The following is a 23,841-nucleotide window of genomic DNA, read 5'->3' on the forward strand; positions in this document are numbered from 1 at the left end:
AGGTAATTGTTCTCAGAAGTACTTTTCCAGCAATTCTGCTAATATAAGATTCTCATTTTTTAACTATTTCAACATAAAAATATGTATATTTATCTGAAATATGTTGTGTTGATATGCAGTATGTGAATTCTTTTCTATCATACTGTACTAACTAACATTAATTGTTTTTGAGCTTGATTTATGGTAGCCAATAAGGCTGATATTTTTTAATGACTTGGTTGTATACTGATTCTGCAGAAGAGAAAACACAACTGTGTGTGTGAAAATGAATGGAATTACTGCACCAGTGAACTAGAGGTCCATATGCATTTACCCTATCTGCAGATACTGATCATAGATTCTAGTTCAGTAATGAATCATAAATTGCATACTGATTTAGGTATGGCACAACTGTGTCAGGTAAAGATGTTACGTGGACAGCATATTTTGGTCAGATTTCTGTCAATTTACTGGATTATAATATGAAAATAATGAACGATAAACAAAAAAAAGTAAATCACTTTTCTATTTGTGTTTTTATTTTCTGTGATTAATTTTTGGTTTTTATCCCAATGAATACCACTGCTTTCCTTCAGAAGAAAGAAATCTATGTTTTTTGCCTGCAGCTTCATCAAAATTGTCTAAGTAATATTACATCGTCTTTGCCACATTAGAGAACTATATGCTTGTGTAGGAGATTGTGATCAAGAGAAACTAAACTGAATAATGTACAGGGCAGCGAACAAGCAATTTACTGAAAAAATTCCTCTAGTTATCCAGTATATAGCATATTATTTTTTTTAATGTGCTTCCAAGTCAACTATTCCAAATAATGTTAACAAGATAAACATTTTCTTGAAATACTTCTGACTATATTCTTTGTTCTTCAATAGAAAATACAATCTGAATTAACAAGTCATGAGGTTAGTTTGGAAGAAATGAAGAAACGAAACCGAGGCAAAGAATCTGCAAAAAGAGTCCTTTCCCAAATTGATGTGGCACAGGTATGCATATTTTATTTCCAACATCTTTCCTTCAATCATGCAAACAGACAGCCTTAATAATATTGTTACTGTACTGTGAAATATTATTAAGGTGTTTCTTATGTTTTAACTATTCCTTTCTAATCAGAAAATCAGAAGGACGGAAATATTTAATTCATGCCACCTGGTTGCCTATTTTTCCATTGCAGGCTATTCATCTAGTTGGTAACAGTTCTAGGACAGAGCTGCTTAAGTAACTTGTTCCAATATCACAGTATTAATTTCTAGTGATTGTATGTACAGATAGTATCCATTTGTGGTTTTGCAATGATGTTTTGCATTCCTCTTGTTTTACTGGCTCTTGGTTGTCTCTTTTCCAGACTGAGTAGTATGTTTACATCACAATGAGAGCTTGAGACATACAGTTTTGATTGCTCTGTCATTCTTCGTTATGCATTTTCTATTTTTACAGGTTGTTTTTTGAGATGAGTGGTTCAAAGTTACACAGAGTGTTTGAACACAGTATAGCTTTGTGCGACAGCTGTTATACCATGACAAGAATTTTCTCTTTTGTTCTTTATGTTCCAAATCAGTCCAAATATCTACTTTGCTTTTTAGGTTTCTTTTAGTTGTTCATCTGATATTTCCTTAAAATTGTTGGACATAAGTATGTAATGAATCAATTATAGTTATCCATTATAGCATGAGTAAGAGTGGTATAGATGATATAGATATTAATTATTATTAGTTACATAAAAAAGTATAGCTTGTAGTTGGATGGTTGATTTTTTTTTTTTTTGTCATGTGCATTACTTAATTTAATCGGTATTAATATATATATTTATTTTTAACAGATCTGCAGTGCTGTGCAATCCTTCAGTGACTTTTCTCTACCACTAATAACATATTTCTCTGTTTTCAACGTCATGTTTAATATATTGATCACCATAAATAGTAACAGAGATAGGGCATTACAGGCTTCCCACATGACTTCATCAAGCTGAAGTATCACAAGAAGATGAAAAACTAATTAACTATGAATTTAGTGTATGCAAACACTCTATAAAAATGTGAGACCATTCATTCCTAATCTTTTTTTCCTATTCCAATCCATTTGTTCACTTCTTTATTCAGAGAAATACTTCCCTTCTTAGCCCATTGGATCTCAGTTTAATTATTAATGTTTAACAAGTAATGTAGTTGGAAAGAAGTGTTGGAAATCTGAGTTTTCTGTTGTACCCATGACACTGTAGCCTTTCACTAATATAAAAGCGCAATTCCTGACTCCTTCACAGAATTCTAACAAATAGGTGAAATGTTATTTCTGTTTTCCAAAATTATCCTAATTTTTACAAATGCTATGTTTCTATTTAAACCCTATTTCTGTTCCTTATTGCAGTTCTTTTCAAATTTGTATAGTATCGAAAAAAATGTATTGGTATAAAGTGTCCAAGATTTGAAGATAGAATATCAGAAGAGTGTTTGCAAATGCTGAATTCCTATTTAATTATCCTTTTCTCAATGACCATTCTATTTTTCAAACAGTAGAAAAACTTAACTTACTAGTAATTTACAGAATCACGGATCACAGAATCACAGAATCACCCGGGTTGGAAGGGACCTCAAGGATCATGTAGTTCCAACCCCCCTGCCTAGCAGGGCCACCAAACATACACATTCAGATCAGGTTGCCCAGGACCCCGTCCAACCTGGCCTTAAACACGTCCAAGGACGGGGCATCCACAACCTCCCTGGGCAGCCCGTTCCAGGGCCTAACCACTCTCCTAGTAAAGAACTTCCCCCTAACATCCAACCTAAATCTTCCCTCCTTCAACTTAAAACCATTTCCCCTAGTCCTGCTGTTGTCAGCCCTTTTGAAGAGTTTACTCCCCTTGTGGGTGTAGGTTCCCTTCAGGTATTGATAGGCTGCAATGAGGTCACCCTGCAGCCTTCTCTTCTCCAGGCTGAACAAGCCCAACTCCCTCAGCCTGTCCTCACAGGGGAGGTGATCCAGCCCCCTGATCATCTTAGTCGCCCTCCTCTGGACCCTTTCCAAAATCTCAATGTCTTTCTTGTGCTGAGGGCTCCACACCTGGACACAGTACTCCAGATGAGGCCTCACAAGAGCCGAGTAGAGAGGGACAATCACCTCCCTGTCCCTGCTGACCACCCCTCTCCTGATGGAGCCCAGGATCCCAATTTGCTCTATAATTCTAAAGATGAACAGGTTCTTGTTCTTGTAGGTAATTAAGTTGTCCTTTCCTTGTTTAATTTCTCATTATTTTCCTTTCCCCTGATGATCACATAAGCAAACAACATAACTTACTGATAAAGATATCCAACTGTGAAAATTTTGAAATTAGAAGCCATGCTTGCCATAGATTTTCTTGCCTTCAGATTAATTTCTTCTTATTCTAGGTTATGTTTCTTGGCTTTTTTTTTTTTTTTTTTAATTGAAATTTAATTTTATACTTTAAATCTCAATTTTTGTGCTAGGCCTACTTACTCTCCAGCAACTTTACTTGGGTTTATTTGAGGGACTAAGAGTGATGCTAATAGCAAAAAGAAGCAACATGGTTGAGAGTTGATGAGCATCCATTCTGGATCTCTTTGTATTATGCTCAAGCCATTAAACCTACATTTTCTCTTCACCTTCAACATTATACATATTGTGAAATATGAAAACTTTCCCTTTCTTCAGTCCAGTATACAGGCTCTCTTGACGCTGGCTGTGCTGCACCCAGTATCCTGGATTATGCAAGACTTTTTTTTCCCCTGGAAATCAAGATTGTCTGCTGCTGGTATTTTCCCCAAAAGATTTCAGATGTTTGAATGAAAAGCTGTGCTGATTGATAATGGGTTCTGAGCATCGTGGAATGGATCCAATAATTGTCTTCAATGTTGATGTTATTTCACATTTGCTACTTACTCCTCTTTTCAGAAAAAGCTTCAGGATGTCTCCGTGAAGTTCCGCTTGTTTCAGAAACCAGCTAATTTTGAACAGCGTCTACAAGAATGCAAAAGAATTTTAGATGAAGTGAAGTTGCAAGTGCCCAAATTGGAGACGAAGAGTGTTGAGCAGGAAGTAGTACAGTCGCATTTGGACCACTGCATGGTAAATACATTAGATGTTCATTTCCTGTCTATTTTGTCCTCCAAACGTAAAGTATTTGCTGTGATCATTTCAATATAACTTTGCAAGAGATATTAAGAATCTGAGAAAATTTAAGAGGAAAGTTTTGCAACAAAAGTCATGGGAACCATTTTAAGTAATGGGCAATTTTCAGGAACGTTGGAGAGTGGAGGTTAGAAGTGAGGGAGGACAGAGAGATTTATCCTTCTTTTTCAAATAACTAAAATGGAAATGGAATTAGAAGAACATTTAAATCTGTGTTCACTTTGAAATTTTGCCAGGCTATCATTGCATGGTGAAATAGCTTTAGCAATCTTAAAGTGACATGGTGTTGTCTTCTTCTGCCATGGCAAAGAAACATGGGGTACGTTCATGAGTGAAAATCTTTGAAAATTTAAGTTTATATGGACTAAGCTAAAGATTGCAGAATGTTGCCTGAAATTTAAGATGAAAAAAGAAGTATCAATCACTAAATTGTAAAAAAAAAAAAAAAAAAAAGATTATCAAAACATTTTTTTTTCAGTGAACAATGACTATGAACTTTTACTATATCAAAATACAATTTGGGGACATTTTCTAATCCCCCCATCCAGTGCTGCATATGAGTTTCTCTTCCTGGGTGGCCTGTATTTCCCACAGTGTGCTACAGTCATGAAACTCCATAATATAGCCAGGATTCAATGCATTGAATTTATTCTAGCTGGGAAATGGAAAACATAGAATACCCTGGTTACTCACAGTACAGCTTTCATAAGTTGTCTTGCCATGACTTTTTATGATACAAGAGTGAAAGACCTGAATATGTCCCAAAGAACATGAAGAAAATCTGTATTAATCACATTAATACCCCTTTGTCATTGATAGGCAGTAGAGATAAAATTGAACATTGTGATGACAATAGTAAAATGGAGATTTTAACAGCAAATATCAGAGCAATCATATAATTTGCAGTGTTGTTTGGTTTTGTTTTTCTCACACTTCAGCATGCCTGAAGACAGTTTTTCTCCTTTATCCTCTTTCAGATCTAAATGTAAGAATTGAAATTAAAAAATAAGGATGGAACAAGTTGATGTTGTTTCGTTATTTACTGGGTTTTACTTAAATGCAATTGCCCTTTAATTCATATTTTTATAAGAACAACATGGTAATTAGAAGCCCTGTACTAATTAGTTTCACTAAGCAGTTAGCTTTTTTAGCCCCATAACTTTCATGCTCTAAGGATGTGTTTATAGAACATCTTTCTCTGCAACAAATCTATAATATTTATTTTAAAAAATCTAGTCATGTTATCCACGTTCAGGCCACAGCCACTGCCGCCCTACGGGCTCTTGCATCATAGATGCACACGGAGGTCTGCTCTGCATGGTGCCTGTGGGCTGAAAGGGGACAGCCTTCTTCTCCATGGGCCTCTCCTGGGCTGCAGGGTGTTTCCGCTCCACAACTGGAAAACCTCGTATTCCTTCTGTATTGACCTTCATGGGTACAGGGTAAAGACAGGTTGTTTTGAATCTTGTAATTTAATTTCTGGGGAAAAAAAAAAAAATATATATATATATATATATATATATATATATATATTTAATATATATATATATATTTATATTTATATTTTATATATATATTATATATATATAATGTATAATATAATTATATTATAATATATGTATAATATAATTATATATATAATATATATAATTATATATATATTATATATAATAATTATATATAATTATATATAATTATATATATTATGTATAATTATGTATAATATAATAAAATGTATATATATATACATATATATATATATATATATACATATAAGAAGTTTTCTCATAAACTTCTGTATGTACTTGATACATACAAACACACTCAGGGTGAATTTTCTCCACCCTTAGGTCACCTACTTGGTATCTACTGAGCACTCTCAGCTCCTCTAATTTTCAAATAGGAGTGAATGGTGGTCAGTCATGTGTAATGATGTTTTTATGCAGCAAACAATATGAAGAATTCTACTGCATCTATTACTTTGTAATATCTTCAGTAGTCTGTTCTTTTTTACTTATTTTAATAGGGGTGTTTCTCTTTCATAATTCTGTTTGATTAGAAATTATATAAAAGCCTGAGTGAGGTGAAGTCCGAAGTGGAAACAGTGATAAAAACTGGGAGGCAGATTGTTCAAAAGCAGCAGACAGAGAACCCAAAGGAACTGGATGAAAGGCTTACAGCTTTGAAGTTGCAATATAATGAATTGGGTGCGAAGGTAAGCTGTATGTTTTGTAATAAAAAATTATGCACTCTTTTTAACTGACAGCAGTGAAGAATAAGCTTGGTATGGTAAGTTAATGTTCTTTTTTACTGGTTACTTTCAATGTTTTCACATTTTCTTAATGGTGTAGAAGGAATGGAAGCAAAGGCAATTTTCAGAATGGCTATTCCGTTGTCCTACAAAAATAAAAATGACCTTCTGGAGAAATAGAAAATTGCTTTGTTAAAGTTTAAAATTATACTTCCTTAAACTTTTTACTTTTTTTTTTTCTACAATTTTTTTGCCATGTTTTGTTTTGTTTTGGCCAGAAGGGGGTCTTGTTTCCTTTCAATGCCTCAAACAAACACTAACTTCAAAACACTTCAAGTCAGGAAAATACTTAGGTTTTCTTTGTGATTTTTTTCACATTTTTTCCCCTAAAGAACTGCTTGATAAAAGAGAGAATTGTACTTTTCATTTTCTTTGCCTCTGGTTCTATAGATCATTATGTATTTTGTTTCTATTTATTGCTGTCCAAAAATCTATTGACCAAAAGTTCTTGCTATTGCAGCTTTCCCCAGGAGGCATTCGTGTAGGTCTTTGGTTTGCTTCATCTGCACTCTTGACTTTAAATACACATAACATTCAGTTCTTGTCATAACTGTTTCCTGGTTTAAATCTATAAAACCCTGAGTTGCCTGGTTGCTGTGTCCTAGTATACAAACTATGCAGAATATTGCTTATTAATGAGTGTATGGAGTAGCTGTCCCACTGTTTTATGTCTCAGAAATGAGCAAGTGTTTTTTTTTTTTTTGTTTTTGTTTTTGTTTTTGTTTTTTTTTTTTAATTTTGTTGTTTGTCATCCTCTGTTGCATAAGTGCCCTCAAATTTCTTCATGTTGGATAACAGTGCCTTTGAGCTCTATAATCAGGAATGTATTAATAGTATTAATGTATTAACAGTTCAAATAGAACTCTTTAGGAAAGTCTTTTAAAAAATTGTCTGATATTTATACAAAATTGTCTGATATTTATACAGTGCTCGGTTTGACCACTTAGTATTTCTTACTGCATAATTAGGAGGACTACATGACTACTTTCCTAGTATTAGATCTCTAAATGTTATAGTCTTTTAACTTATGTTGCTAATTAATTATATTATTATATATTAATTTTATGTAACTAACCTTCTAGAACTTGTTGCTATTGTTGCTATCTCCTGAGCATTGACTTTGCTTGTGTAAAATTTTCATTTATACATCATCTGTTTCTATATCAATTCATATACTGTTAGAAGCTGCTATGCTTCCTAAAAGAACAGTGTTTTCATTTAAACAATGTTTCCCTAAGATTTAAGTAGACAATGTAAAAGACTGCTAACTAATATCAACAAGATTAGGTCCAAATAAATAAAGAAATTTGTGTCAATTCCTAAGGCTTTTTATTCTGATTCTGCTTATCTATGCAAGAGGTTGCCTGCTAATGAGGGACAATCCTCCATAAGAACTGTTGATCTTTGAAGAGAAGTTGTGGCATTATCCAAAGGAAAAAGTAATGCAAAACATTCAACAGCTGTCCTGAGTTCCCTGCCACTCTTTAAAACAGAGATATTAAGAGACATCAGTCTTTTGAGTGTAAAGAAGACTGAAAAGTCTGCTTCATTAAGGTGTGGATAGTACCATTTGAGAGTAGATGATACATTTGTTTTCTCCGTTATTTTTTCCTTCATTATATTTAACATAACTGCAGCAGACAGGTGCCATTATTAGAGGGGACCTCTCAACTAATGAAGTGATAAAAATGTGCCATTAGGAAGCCATTAGAGATCTAAGAGAGCAACACTGCTAATTAATGTCTCTCAAAAAATACATAGTGCTTTGTTTACCACTGTTGTCCTAGATTTAATTTTCCACATTTACTTTCACATATAATGGTAGTTAATGCTTTTAGAGGGTCACAAAGGCTCAGAATTACAGAACTGAACTGATCACTGAGCCATATTCAATCCTAATTTGTTGTGCTGATTTTGGAGAACCACAGCTTTTCTTTTTATGGAAAACCTGATAGTGGTAATAACTGATAGTAGTCCCAGGACTGAAATCAGTAGTCTGAGGAGATAAACACCCTTCACATTTAGACTGATGTGCATTGTCTCCTACTGCTTCAGGAGGGCCTCCATATTTAAACCAATCCTTAATAAGCACATTCTTAGGGATGTGAAATGGGTTTAATTTAAATGTACTGAAGTGTTGTGCTCTCAAGGCAGAAAAATTACAATTATTACTAATAGTTTCACACATCTCTCAGTAGAGTTTTTCTATATATTTTAGATACCATTACTGTAGAATGAACCTAAAAATCCACTTACAGGTGGGAAAAGGTTTCTTTTTATTTACTTTTCTTATTATCGTATGAACATATGAACATAAATTCCTATCAATTCCTCTGGTAGTATCAGACCTTAAACCTCTTTCACTTCTGTAAATGAGTTTTGTATACTCAGAACATCGAGTTTTGCCCTTCATTTTTAGCTGAATATGCTCTGAAAGCGTGATGAATAATTTTGAAAATTTAGTAGTGGCCTCAGTGTGCATACGTTTGAGATGAGATTACAGGAAACTAAAATGTCATTTGAATATCATGGAGCAGAGATTGCATTTATGATAAACATTCCATGTCCGTGCTTGCATTCCCTCATGCATATTCTGTATCACAGACATATGTATGCATATGTACACATGAACAGCTGTTACAGCTTAAGTAGTTTGTTAGTTGTGAAGCTGTCACATAGAATCTGTAGCATCCTTACTGCAAATCTCTTTATGCTAATTCAGCAGAGAAGAGACTCTCTAGAACAAAACAAAATGGCAGTAATCATATTCTTGCTGCTCTACTAAAGGTGTTGCTGCTGTACAGACTATACTTGGAAGGTGAGGTGATTCCCCACAGTCCACTGCTGCACAAGAATTTGGCTATGCAACTTCAGCTATATTACTAAAAGGTTTTAAATACCTTTTGTTTTGCTTTAATCCTCCCATTTTTATTTATTACAGCTAAAGAGTCTTGCAAGTAAACTATTTAACATAGCTGAAATAGTTTTAAAATATAGAGAAGGTTTATGGAGTCTCACTATAATGAATATAATGTTTGGTATCATTGTAGGAAACAGAAGGCCTTAAGAGGGCACTGTTTCCTATTTTTCTTCAGAAATACATCTTTATGTTTTAAGTACAAACAGAATCTGATGCAATTGTAACCTCCAGATATATACATCATAGATGGGAGTAGTGTAATATCACTGATATAATACCCAGCATTTAGAGATGTGTAGAGCAGCACAACTATTATTTTTGTGCTTGGGCAGATATCAGCAATTTCCTTTATAGTATACCAAGTGGTTATGGTTATTCTTACACAGGCAATCGCACTTAGGGTAGTGCAGTTTGCATTGTATTTCTGCAAAGTACATGCGAATTGTGATTTAAAGTGACTATTAATATTCCTCAGAAGAGGTGAAATGCATATGTAAACTCCAGGTTCCCCTTATGTGAATCTTTCTTTAGCTAAAAAGCTGAGTTTTATTGTCTTTCTTAGTGATTCCCCCTTGGCTTGACTGTAAATTCTGAGGTCTCATTTAATAAATTTGGTATACGAGAAAGTACTTAAAGTATATTCAGGGAAGAAAAGTTCTGAAGTTTCAGTGGTAAACCTCTACAGAATAATATATGCAACCAGGGACACTTTGTTGCTTATTCCCTAAGCCAATCTGCTGTTTACTCTGGGAGAGCAAAAGCCATTCTATTGCCTTTAAAAACTTAAACTCTCCTTTGCTATGACTAGGAACCAGTTTGGTCATTATGCTGGTGGTTCTATTCAAACAATTTCAAAGGCCCATCTTACTTTTATTAGATGTTGGTTCCATTTTTGATTACCTGATGCTGCTGTAGACAATGCTGCCAGCATCTGTACTCTTGAATAGGTCTTATACAAAGATGGGGAGAAAATATTACAGGATTTTTTGCCTAAAAGTCCTGGTTTCATGAACAACAGAAAGTCCTACTGTCAAAATATGGGAAAAAATAATCTCTGTTTATAAAATTAAGATAGGATCTTGAAATGGTAGTAAACAACTAAAATGTGGACATAGCTTAGAAGTTCTAGTTATTATATGGTTGTGCTTATTCAATATCAGTTTGCTTTCATTATTTATTTTACTGGGAGAAATACTGTAATTTAAAATAAACTGCAACTTAAATAAAAATTAGTGGCTACAATCTCTGTTGATAACTAATTGATACATAATATACTTAGTCATCTTCTTTTAATATTTGTGATCCACTGCAGTTTCTATCCACCTTCATTAATCAGCAGTTTTTAAATTTCTGCAGCGCATAATTAAATTTATATTTTCAAATTACCAATCTCTAAATGTCCACTTGTAGTGATGGTTTTCATGTGAGACCTCTTCACTTACTCTTCTGCCTGCCCTCCTAAGTATTCGGAAATTTACTTCTCTTCCTGAATGTGCTGAGGGGCTTGCAGAGAAGGTTGTATTCCCTCATCCTTCAGAATGCTTACCAAAATGTAATAGAGAACAGACACGACAAACGTTCAGCTTTTCTTGCAGGTACCATGTAGTGTGCTTAAAAGAACAAATAAAACATGAATTGTCCATATTACTTCACATCCGAAATGTTTGGCTTATGAAAATCCTAACCGAGAACCTTTGATGACAAAGTTGTTAATGTGGGAAATTGGATGATTGGAAGCTACTAGTGGAGTAATGACTTAAGTAGGTCATGTTGGAAAGCATGCTGTAAAGCATACAAGTGCTGCTGGTAAGCCTGTAGTAAAGACTCCCAAGTAAGAGACTGGCAGTCAAATTCATGGGATGTGCCCTAGGACTTGAACTAGTAATAGCTTTATGGGAAATGTGAATAAGAGCTGGTTCTCTAAGGAAACTAGCAATGACAAAACAAACTGGGAATAAGGAGGTTGAAATTGAAAGAGGTCTGTGACAGAAGATGGAGGACAATTGAACAGAAGGTTGGGATAAAAGTCTACAAACTGCACTTCCTTTAAGAAATGTGTTAATATGGCTTACTCATAGTAAATACTTGTGTAACTCTCTAGAAATGTATATTCACCTTTCTTTTATTGGTTTATATGGAATCAAGAAGCATTATATTTAATCAGTACCAAACAGAACTGCATGTGGATAGTTGAGGTTGCTTTTTTTTTTTTAATATGTATCTTCATGCTAACAAGCAAAAATAAACACTGTGAGAACTTATGAAAGAAGTATATATTACAAGTGCAATTTGCTTCATAAAATTTTCACTTATGATAAAGTGGCAGATAGATTATACTAAAAAAATCATCAAACCAGAGTTAAGAAACACGTGTTTTATTTTTACAGGTGACAGAAAAAAAGCAAGAGTTAGAGAAATGCTTGAAGTTGTCCCGGAAGCTACGAAAAGAAATTAATTCTCTGACAGAATGGCTTGCAGCAACAGATGTGGAATTGACAAAGAGGTCAGCTGTGCAAGGAATGCCTAGCAATTTGGATGCTGAAATTGCCTGGGGCAAGGTAACAATGGAACACACAATGTACCTTTATACATCTCAGTTTATGCATATTAAAGAAGGTTTGATAAAAGGAATAGAAATTCTAGTTTTAATCAGCAGAACTTTATAACTGCTATGTTATTATTACAATCACCAATGCTTGAAAAAGTTTTAAGCATCTTAATCTCTCCACAGGTATATACTAGCACAATTCTACCCTGAACTGAGTTTGAAGTAGATATCTATAATCTACCCTGAAATGAGCTTGAAGTAGAATTTCATTTTTCAAAGAGTATTTTGGATTTTCCATCCAGTATCCATGTAAACAGAGATCACTTCTCTCTCATCTCATTCTACTTATGGCTAAAAGTTCCAGTAGATAAAAGAAGGATGTTAGAAATCTGTAGGTTTTGTATGTTCATATAGCAACCAAGAGGAGGAATATTTGGTTCTTTATCCTGTTTGTTTTGCAGCTCATTCTTTTTTATCCCAAGGGCTTCATACTTTAATAATACCTTACTATGAACTCTTAGTTTAGATGAAAATGCAAATCCTAAAATGAAATTGTCCTCAAATTTAATACATGTGCCACAGAATAGATAATCTGACAGAATCACAAAGGGATGCAAGAGCTACATCGAGCTGCATATCTCTGTGGAATACTAAGATAGCTCAGTATCATTCAACACTAGCTAATTTGGTTTATATTCTGTATACATAAGGAAAATCCATTCTGACTCAGATCATAAGCAAACCAAACCACTATACAGACACACCAAAAGCTGTGCTTTTGAAGAAACCATGCTCATCATAATTCAAAGCTTCAAACTTTCAAAGAATTACGTGAATCCAGAGATGTTTTGAAAAAGTACAGTTATATGATTCCAAAACAATACAACAAAAACCTGTAAAACTGTTTTTCTGTGTGTGAAAAATTAGCACTTTAGCTCTGCTTAATAGGAAAAATGCTTTAAACATCTTACCGGTTTCAACATGCAATATAAATACGGTCATGAATAATGTGCAGGCAACTTTATGACTTCATAAAAGACTGTAGTGGTTTCAGACACTGGAGTACAATTAGCTTTGTGTTTTCTATGGTTTTTTTGTATGTCTTTTCTGTTCTGTTTTTTACTGCCCATTTTCAGCTTCTGAGCTTGGTGTCATTAACATTGAAACACACCGATTATTTATGAAACAGGTACAAGAAAAAGAAAATCCTACAAGGTTTTGGTGAAGTATGGAATCATTTTTTGTTATCCTCAGTCTCTAAGACATTGCTTTTAAAAGTAGTGTCCAAAGATATGTTAAGATCACTTCTTACTAACTTACAGTTGCTTTTTGACTATTACTGCTTTGACTTTCAAAAACAAAAATCTTGTTCCATAAAAACTCCATTGCTGTTTGGTGTTTTCCACCTTTCACTTGCTGCCCTTCAAGCCTTACACAGTTCTTCTCATCACTTCTGCTTGTTATTGTGATCTTATCACACATAATGAAGTCACAGTTGTTGAAGAGATATTAGATAATCATACCAATTTAATGCCCCCTAACTGTGCTGCTAGATAGTCAGTGCATTTACACAGTGAATAGGAGAAAAATAATGTTTAATATTGCTGAACTATAAGGTATAGTTCTCTAAAAACAGAAATGTAAACTGTAAGTTTGTAGGTGCCTCTTCAGGAAAGCTAATTCAGATGGATATAACTTCACAGCAGCTTAAATGGAAAGACTTGTCTTTTATATCATTTAACTGTTAGATGTATTTCTTCAGAAATTGCATCACTTGAACATAAAGTTTGATGAATTGCACAGTTGCACAGTGGGAAGTCCTTGTTACATCTCACTGTTGATATGAAAAGTACATATTTTACTTTTTAATAACAAAAAAAGGTAACAAAATGTAATTAAAATGAGAAATTTTAACTTGAAAAATATATCGAGCAGATGAACCTACTAATCCTAAGAAATGCTAAAGTATTGTGAATTCTCATGAAGGAATTACTTCTGGTTGCAAAAAATAGAACTGGTAATGAGCAGATTTTGGCTTCAGCTCCAGAACAAATCTCTCTTTTGGGTCTGGCCTTATGTACTACCTCAGCTCTTCTGCTTCAGTCACTTGATCACTAAAATAAGGATAAACAACTCTTGTATGAAAGCAACTCTTCTTGAAGTATGTATTTACTGCAAATCCTTTCTCAAGATTCTCTTTAGGGGAATATAAATCAATATTCCTATAAATATAAGCACATTATTAATTTTGAACAATCCAACAGCCTGGTGGCAAATCCAACCCTTCCAGATACGTACTGAAATTATGTGATATATTTTTGCACAAATAATCTGCTCTCACTGTAGCAGGAAGCGTTGTGTGTTACATGAACTCTTTTAAAATCATTTTGAGGAGTTCACAAACAAGTATGCCACTGATACTTCTATGTGGATTTCAGTGTAGCATAGTACAAAATAGTACATCAATAATTCAGTTCCCAGTACCAGGCCATCACAGTATCTGATTAATGTAACAGCTTTGGGCTTTGGATTTCCTGAGTAAGTGGGCTACTGAAGACATTAAACAAATGTCTAACAAAATGTACTAGGAAATGAATTAGGCCCAGCAGATTGCCACTGTTAGGAAAGTATGCTGAAAACTAATGTGTAAAATGGAGAGAGAGAGAGGAAAACTCTGTAGTGAGAATGAAATGAAAATTGGATGTGTGCTGCAGTCATTGCAACTAGGCAGAGAACTCTTTTTTCTTTACAGAAAAATCAGAGAAATCTTTTTCTTTACAGCACAGGGAAACAGTTATATTTATCACTGAACTTATTTCTAATCGATTTTCAGTACCAAAGTATTTTAAAATATGAAGGGAACTCACAGTTTCAAAGATAATTATAGAGGTTAGAAGAAAAAAAAGGTGAACATGAGAATGTTGACTTCAAGGTATAAACATCCAGAAGTAAAAAGGAGTAAGAAATGTCATTAATGAAAAATAATAATCTTTACATGAAAGAATTGTGCACATCTAGAGTTTTTCTAAGGAGAGAACAAAAAAGTTTTAGCTGTTACTTGAAAAAAAAAACAGGCAATGTAATGAAGGCTGTATGTTCTGTCTTTTTGCTCAGCAGAGACAAGCTAAATCTTAGCACTTGAATTCAGTTCTGTTGTAATAGATAAGAAAAATGACATAGGAGTGGAAAAGGTCGTTAAATATTGCATATTAAGAAACCATTTATAATTAGAAGACTGAGTTAGTGAATGCATTTATCACAAAAGACATTAATAATTGTGGGGCTTATTTGTCTTTTAATTGGGCGCTGGTTTGATGTGAATTTGATTGCCAGGAAAGCGTGTTCTCAATAAGGAAATGCCAGGTGGTAGCACAAGGAAAGATTCCCTATCACTCAGTATCAGCAGTATAATTCTACCAGTGCTATATGTTATATTTCAGCTGGAGAACATAATACTAGTGAGTGTAAAGTTGAAGTACTCAGAAATACATTAGCTAACACATTTAGCAATGTATTTCCTGTCAATAAAATCCATGAAGTAAAATGATCTGAAAATTGTTTGAACTGATTCATAGTCAGTGGTCAGGATGTAATAAAAAATAAAAGATGTGCTGTGAATAAACAAGTAAATGTGTATAATCAGCCCCCCGAGGAGGCCATAATGTCAGTTCCTGATTAATTCTGTAATCTCACCCAGGAGAGCTCAACTACTTAGGTAATTTCTTTTACAGAGGTTTAAATTATTAAGATTGTTTTAGAGTAGTTCAATATACAGGCTGTGTGGAGCCATGTATAACTTCATCTTCTATCTTTTGTTGATTTTGAATTTTTAAATATACATATCTAAACTAATAGAAAATTAAAATAGTATCCTTTTTATTTAGCCACAGTTGAGATTTGCTTGTGGGGAAGAAAAAAAAACCAGCAGTTTGATACATAGCAGTCTTAGCATTATGAACTGTTGCTCAGGAACCCTCTTCATCGTGTTATCATTAAAAAAAAAAAAAAAAAAAAAAAGAACATTCCTATGTGGCCATCAGTTTTCAGCCATCAGTTGTTCCTGGTTAGTCTTTGCTGATGTAAAGGATGTTATAATTTTTTGCTTCCTGATGAGGCATCACTTAAAAAAAAAAACAAACAGCTGTAGTAGTTGTTATAAACTCGAGGATAAAGAGTATCCCACACAAGAGTGGAATCAGAAAGAGAGCTATGAACCCATCGCTACACAGATTTATTTATCGCTGCCACATTTATTTATACAATGATTTGTCCTGTAAGCCTGTGGGTCCGTATGTAGAATAAAGATGCTATTGTATGCAACTAAGAGCTTCTTCTTATGAATTCTTAGTAAGGTTTGTCTTCATATCTTTCAACACTGCAAAGGATCCTACGTATTCCTGAGTTTCAACTCAGCTGAATTTGTTATTTCTAAAATAAAACTCTTATTTTACTTTGCAGTTTCCAGTGGTAGGGACTTGAATGGTGGAATGGTGGGGATCAGGCCTAGCCAGTATAAGTTCACAAAAGGCAAGTTGCTTGACCAACCTGATCTCCTGCTATGATCAGGGACCTGCCTGGTGGGTGAGGAAAAGGCTGTTGAATAATTAATATGTTTTATTGCTTTATATGCCTTACCAATATTATGTCTTTAATGAGGGCTGCTCTGAAAGTAGGTTATTCTGTTGGCCCACAATATCAGAGTTTGATGCTGGTAGTATGGCAGTGCCAACCTTCCCACCATTATTCCATTCCATTTTATTGCTGTGCAACAGATGGCAGCATAGGGGCAGTCTGACACATGGAAGTGCCTGTGAAGCAAAGTGCCTGTGGAATTGAATTCCTCCATCCTGACAAAAAAAAGTGCATCATTGACATTCATCGATTCTTGCTGAACATTTGTGGAGACCAACAAGTAGATGTGAGCACAGTGATGTGGTGGGTGGTGCGTTTCAGAAGTGACAATAGTGACAGTGGGTCACCTCTGCTGGTGCAGATATTTACAAGCTCGACATGCTGGTTCTTGTTCATTTCTGGCAAAAAAAAGTGGCATTGACTATGTGGAAAAAGGTGTTTTTTAGCTGAGAATTTAGTTGGTCAAACAGTGTCATTGTGCTCTTTGTATCTGCTGGCATTTCCATGGAAATAAATAGGAGGCATTACTTCTGGAACGCCCTACGTATGTATGGTTTTTAGATTCTATGAGTAGTATTTTAATATTTTAGTTCACTGAGTAAAATCCCAGGTGAATACAATGAAAAAAGGCATTTCTACAGTTTGGGAAAAAAAAAAAAAAAAAAAAAAAACAGGACAGAACATGGTTTCAGCTGAAAAAAAGATTGCACTGGCAAATATCAAAGGAATATTTAAAATCATTCATAAGACTAGTTTTGGTGGTGTTCTATAAGTCTTCAGATGTTATCATAATGCTTTGTTATTCTCCTATTTGTTATGTTAGCTTTATGTGCAATTTCATAGCTATATCATTTTATTACATCCAAATTAAATATCTTTAGGTAAATATTGTAAAATATAGTTGGTGTTTTTTTTGTTTGTTTGTTTTTGTGTTAGGTTTTTTTGTTTGTTTTTTTTTTTTTTAATAATAGAGTATTAAAACTGTATTTTGAACACTGGAGTGAGAGCTAATTCATGATTTATAAAAATAATTTGTTTACCAAATACAGAAGATGAAGAATGCAATTTTATCAGAGCTAAAACCAAACAATTTGTGTTTTACTTATTCTTATTTATACTTATTTCTCTAATTAGAGGGAAGCAAGAGAGTGTTTTCTCGTATGAACCTACTGGCTGTTTGTTGATCTTTGTGTGGAGAATGTTTAATTTCCTGAATTTTTATTTTTTATTCTGCTGATTATAGGCAACACGGAAAGAGATTGAGAAACGCCAAGTCCAGCTTAAGAATGTCAGTGATTTAGGAGAGAATTTGAAGACAGTACTGAAGGGAAAGGAAAGTCTAGTGGAAGACAAACTCAGCCTCCTGAACAGTAATTGGATAGCAGTAACTTCACGTGCTGAGGAATGGTTAAATCTGTTAATGGTAAGAAAAATGTGTTTGTGCCCACAGGAGAAATGATGCCCAGGGTGCTCATTCTTACAGGTTTGCTTTTTCTGGTGCCCCGGAGAATGCTTTTCTAATGGACTGACAATCAATCACATTGTTTAGTTGAGTGATTAAAGAGAGAGGCTCTGCGGAATTTTGCTGATTAGTGTTTCCCGTCTTCCCAAAGACCTAAAGTACTTGAATATGAATCAAAAAAAAAAAAAATGGCCATATCAGTTGAATTAAGTCTCAGTACTGGTACCGACTTTGTGTTTATCTACATACGACCTGGAAGTCACCACCTGCATGTTGGTTTGGTCCTCAGAATAGATGTGATGTGTGTGAATTAAATTCATTTCAAAGCAAGTGAATTAGAAGTACTGTGCACCTAATGTGCTCAAGAACAATGATGTAGTCCTCCTCTGTGGTGGTCCTCCTCTGGGCAATTTTGTGGTGCATGTTTTGATGCGGATATTTTGTTAAGGGGCCCAGATTAAACCTCATACAAAGCAAATCCCTGAACCACATTTAATTTAAATTCAGGAGTCCCAACAGCTTAGAACAACTGGCAGTCATAAAACTTTATTCTCCCCTTCATGTTGTCCTGAAGAGTTGACAAAAGCAAAGAAGGAGTATTAATCATACAGTGGCTGAACAGTTAAGAAAATCTTGTATGATGTTTCTTTTCCTGATGGAGTCAGAATGCAGTTTGAAGTCAGAGAACTGAAGTAGTTCTCAGGGATACATTAGACTTAACTTTTCAGAGCTTGGTGTTTTAGAACTCTACTAGGGACTGTTATCTTAAGAATGCTTCTGTAAAAGATAGGCAACATCACTACAGGGCTTCTTCATCTATAGGCAGTGTACAAGTGCAAACATCCATTTGTGTCTGCTCTATCTGGAAGACTGAAGTATTTGATGTAGCATGATGTAGGTCCTCAGCTTCAATGTGGAACTGATTAGTAGAAATATATATTGGAGTTTACAGATGGCTGTAGTTATGTCATTGATAAGGTTATGTAGCAGTATTGCAGTTTCTGTAGAGGAATACTTTTAATGACCAAAAGGAACAGGTAAATAAATTGTTACAGCTGTTGCCACTGCCACACTACTAAAATATCCATATTCTAATAGTGTTCTAGTAAGTACATATGGCTCACTTATAAGTTTGAGGTGGGTGTGAATACATCTCATTCTAGTGATCTCATCAGAAAAGACAGAAGATTTATAAATAAAAAAAGAAAGTTTTATTGGAATATCAATGGCAGTAGCTTTTTAAAAGTAGAATATGAAAGCAGAGAAGCTAGGTGAATTGTACATGAAAATTATATATATGTATATAAAACACACTTTTTTGACTGTGATTTTGCAGGTGAATCTTTGTTTCCATCCTAGTTTCAATCAACTTAGTAGCTCACCAAAAAGCAAGCCTGATTCTTGGGAAATTTCACCTCCATTAGCCCTGGCTGCCAGCTTCCTTTTCCTCTCAGCAGTCTCACTGAGCTGCAGATGCCTGTTTCTTGCTGTGACTGTATCACCCTCCTGTCTGTCTCTTAGGAAGATTCTGTCTCTTCTAGAATGTCGTTCAAAGAAATAAAGCATATAAATTGAAAGCAAACACATAAATTAGATTTTGTCCTTCACATAACAAGCAGATATTATATGAAATAAATTTTGTTTCATAACATATGCATGTTTGCCACAATTGGCATAAATATGGCTATTATTTCAGTTCTGATTACTTTTTTGTATGCAGTATTTACCTTTTTTACATACAGGAATATCAAAAGCACATGGAGGCTTTTGATCAGAAAGTAGCTAATGTCACAACTTGGATATATCGTGCTGAAATACTGTTGGATGAATCTGATAAGCAAAAGCCCCAGCAAAAAGAGGAAACTCTTAAGGTAAAAAAATGTGATTTTCTGGAGAACATTAATTTTATTCTGAAAAGGAATGTGTCAGAACTAGTGTATTTTGAAAGGTATCCAAAATTGATTAACATTATTTTCTCTGTGATAATGCTACCCTCTGGCTTGTAGATTACTTAGTAACTTTGTACCACACAGCAAAAGTTAAGTCCCTACAGGAATAAAACCAGATACATTACAAGTCTTGGTTACTTCATGGTGAGTAGAACATCTTTTTAAACCTGTGTTTGCTGGAAAATACTGCTTAACAGAGCAGGTTAAACACAAACCTTTTCTCCTGTGTTTTCATTTTAAATACTTTTCTATTTTTCTTTTATTCTTTTCTGATATCTATGGTATCTGCATTTGATTTCTCTGTCATATGATTGTTTTAGTCCTATGAACACTGCTTGCATTGATGCCAGTCCAACACCATGAACAAGAATATTACATGGTGAATAAGCTGTATAATAATGGCTTAGCACACTGATCTAAAGGCTTTATTTGGCCTCTTACATCATTTGATGAAGACTGATGAAAAGTGACATGTAAGATAATTGTGACAAAGTATCTATTTAAAATAACTTCTTTGTCAAGGACTTTGAGTTATTATCTATATGGATTTTTATATATGTATTTACTGTAGTAATCAGTGTGAAATGTTGCATATTATCAGATAAATAGTTTGCAAATCAAAATCAGAATTGCATTGCTGATGCTAACATAGTGATACCATTTACCAAAAAAAAATCCAAGACAATCAGAATTTCCAAGTAGCACTTACACAGAGCAAAAGTCAATGGCTCATTGATCTCAGAAGGATTACAGGACAGACTTCTGAAGCAAGATTAACAATTTTGACACTGCAAAGCACAAAGTACAATTATCTTTGCCATCGATAAAAATTTACAATTGTGTTGAACAATGGCATTTCATAGACATTGTAGAATACTTCCTAATGCCCAAATGTGTTTATGATTCCTTAATATGTAGCTCCCCTTTTTTGCCTGTGCCCATATTGACATGTACTGTTACAATTATTATTACAGAAGAAGATATTGTTTTCTTGTGGATAGATCTGTATAAAAAAATCACACTGGTGTTCATCTCATTGTATTTCTATCCCTCCACTGAACCTTATTGAAGAATAATGAAAGTAGCAACTATTACCTTGAGTTCTTTAAGGTATGAATTATGATCACAAAATCACAGAATGGCTTGAAGTGGAAGGGACCCTAAACACTATCCTGTTCCAAATCCTTGCCACAGACACCCACTACATCAGGCTGCCCAGGTCCCTGTCCAGCCTTGAGCACATCCAGGGATGTGGCACTTGAATCTTTGAGCAACCTGTGCCAGTGCATTAACACAATTAGCAACTCTCCTGATCTTTAGGAACATAAAATAATTGATTGTACCCTCAAATATGTTGAGGATTGTATTATGGCAGATAACCTGTCTAGAAACACTGTCCACCGTTATTTTCCAATAGAAGATCAGAAAACAGATATATAGATACATTCCTGCTATAAATGTTGAGGAGCGTGAGTAAGAATGTTACCTAATGTATTTGTACCGTGTTTGCATGCTCATGCATAATTGTCTGAATTTGCTTTATGGTTTTGCTCCCTATTCCTTTGCACACTCTCTCTCTCTCTCTTTCTCTCTCTTTGCATTTATTACTAACTTCAAGCCCTGTCTCTTGCTCACGGACTGTAGCGCTTAAAGGCTGAGCTGAATGATATGCATCCAAAGGTGGACTCAGTGCGTGACCAAGCAGTAGACTTGATGACAAACCGTGGCGATCACTGCAGGAAAGTAATAGAGCCTAAAATATCAGAGCTCAACCATCGATTTGCTGCCATATCACAAAGAATTAAGAGTGGAAAGGTAGGAAGGCTTGCTTCCATATGGAGATGCATACAGAATGGTATCTGTATAAGGTGCACAGTTAAAATTTATGAGTGAACTATAGAGTCTTCAAAAGCTAAGATTTTAAAGGAAAATATGTTAAAATCCTAATTTTATTTATTTATTTATTTTTAAGTGTCAATGTTTGAGAGGGGTTTGGCATTAAGGGACTTCTTTCACTACTGCATAAATAGTGATATTCACTAAGTTTATATAAACATACACCTGTTATCTCACTAACACAAAAAATGAATGTCATTTAGGAAATAATAAAATTCTTAATCTTCTCAAATGACTGTCCATAACTATTTTTTTTGTGTGTGTGTATTTGTTTGGAGGGGCTAATTTTTATTAAATGTCTTTTCCTATGAGGCCAAGACTCGTCAAGGTTTGATATGCATGTATTTGTATATGTATATTTCAACAGTACTTCAAATAATTATCTCTTCAATTAGTTTGAGTACTGAATTGAGTTCAGTTTGAATTAGGGCATTTTTAGACAAGTTTTGCCAAGTTCACTTCTGACGTGGAATGAGAGAGGATATAAATCATTTCTTTTCTCCATTGTTTTCGCTGCCTTTATTGTGAAGAGTAGTTTTGCAGATTAAAGCAGGCAGCCACGTAGGGTGCATAGCAGGACTGTATGGATCCTGATCCTATGTATTTATGGTAGCTAGTGTAATAGCACGGGAAATCAATGCACAGAGGATCAGTGGCAGAGAAGGAAATAAGCCTTATAAATGCATAAGTAAGGTTGCATGGTTTCCATCTACTGTTCTGGGCTTTCACAGGGCTCAGTGCCCTCTGTAATCAGCACATTGTTTGTACATATTTGAGTTGATTTAGTTTTCATTTGTGGAACAGAACATATCCTATTAGGAGGAAAAAAAAAAAAAAAAGAAAAAAAAAAAAGCTTAATGATAGAAACTGTGAAGCAGTGTGAAATAATTGTGTCGATATTTGCTTGAAAACAAGAGGGGAAGTTAAAAGGGCTTCCAGGAAAGCTGAGGAGAAAGCCAGGGTATGATTTGGGTTTTCTTTTCTTCAGTATATTACTTAATTGCACACTTATAAACTGCAGTGATGAACAGTGGCATGTAATTGTCATTGTTGAATTAAAAATGAATCATATTAATCTTAAATGCAAGAATTGTGCAAAGAAGGATACGTGTGAATACTTTAGAAAACTGTTTTTTATGGCCTCTCACTTTGAGAAGTATGTGTTATTTTGACCTTTTTTTTTTTTTTTCAGGATATATTAGTCTTTCTTGAAAAACAAGTACTCTCTCATAGCCTGTATACAGGCAAAAAACTGCTGGATTGTTTAAAACTGATGCTCTGTTTGGCTGAGAAATTAAAAGACTACTTATTTTGTAATACAAGCAAGTTCCAACAATTGTCTGACTGTATCATTTCATCTTTGCTAGCTAAGATGAACTTTAACTGGGTGATTTCTAAATCATTTTGCTCTTCAGGGGTGCGAGTACCTTCTTTAACTGAGTGCAGAGTCATTGACATTATTTCTTTGACCAATGTAACATTTCTTACTGCACAACGATAAACAAGACATGTTTTTTTCCAAAGCAGCTTCTTTTCTAGCTAGTTTTAACATAAATTTTGAGGAATGTTGATACTGTGCTATTGTGGAGGCTAGCAGCATCTAAGGGTTCACACAGCAACTCACTGAGAACTCATCCCCTCAGTGAGATAGAGGGTAAGAATAGGAAAAGTGAAACTGAGAAAACTTGCAGGTTGATATACAAACAATCTCGTAAGTAAGGGGAAAAAAGCAAGTGACACAAAGACTCATTACATTCCCTAAGCACACTGATGCTCAGCCTATTTCTCATCAATGGATACTTTGGAAGTTGTACCCCACTTCTTCTTCCTCTCTCTTACGTTTGTTTGGTAGGTTGGTTTGGTTTTGCTTCTTTGTTTTTCTGTTTGTTTCTTACTTTGATTTTCTGGAACTAATCATTACGTGATACGGTATCCCTTCGGCCAATTCAGGTCATCTGTCCCCTCCCAACTTTCCCAACCCCC

The 23,841-nt window shown here is 34.5% G+C and overlaps 1 protein-coding gene across 17 annotated transcripts in view; it reads left to right on the top strand.

Annotated features, from left to right (window-relative positions):
- DMD (dystrophin) overlaps nt 1–23,841 on the top strand; it is a 1,043,969-nt gene that overhangs the window by 419,023 nt on the left and 601,105 nt on the right. For 14 of the 17 annotated variants that reach the window (XM_048931232.1, XM_048931479.1, XM_048931663.1 and 11 more), the window contains 7 exons: nt 873–983; nt 3,904–4,077; nt 6,200–6,355; nt 11,759–11,929; nt 17,795–17,974; nt 19,756–19,884; nt 21,607–21,777. In XM_048931232.1, the coding sequence (XP_048787189.1) occupies nt 873–983; nt 3,904–4,077; nt 6,200–6,355; nt 11,759–11,929; nt 17,795–17,974; nt 19,756–19,884; nt 21,607–21,777 (1,092 nt within the window). Of the gene's footprint in view, nt 1–872; nt 984–3,903; nt 4,078–6,199; nt 6,356–11,758; nt 11,930–17,794; nt 17,975–19,755; nt 19,885–21,580; nt 21,778–23,841 lie in introns of those variants that run through there. The other 3 variants (XM_048931745.1, XM_048931907.1, XM_048931991.1) reach the window with 3 other exon arrangements.

Source organism: Lagopus muta, chromosome 1 (genome assembly GCF_023343835.1).
Source record: "Lagopus muta isolate bLagMut1 chromosome 1, bLagMut1 primary, whole genome shotgun sequence".
Taxonomy (NCBI): Eukaryota; Metazoa; Chordata; class Aves; order Galliformes; family Phasianidae; genus Lagopus; species Lagopus muta.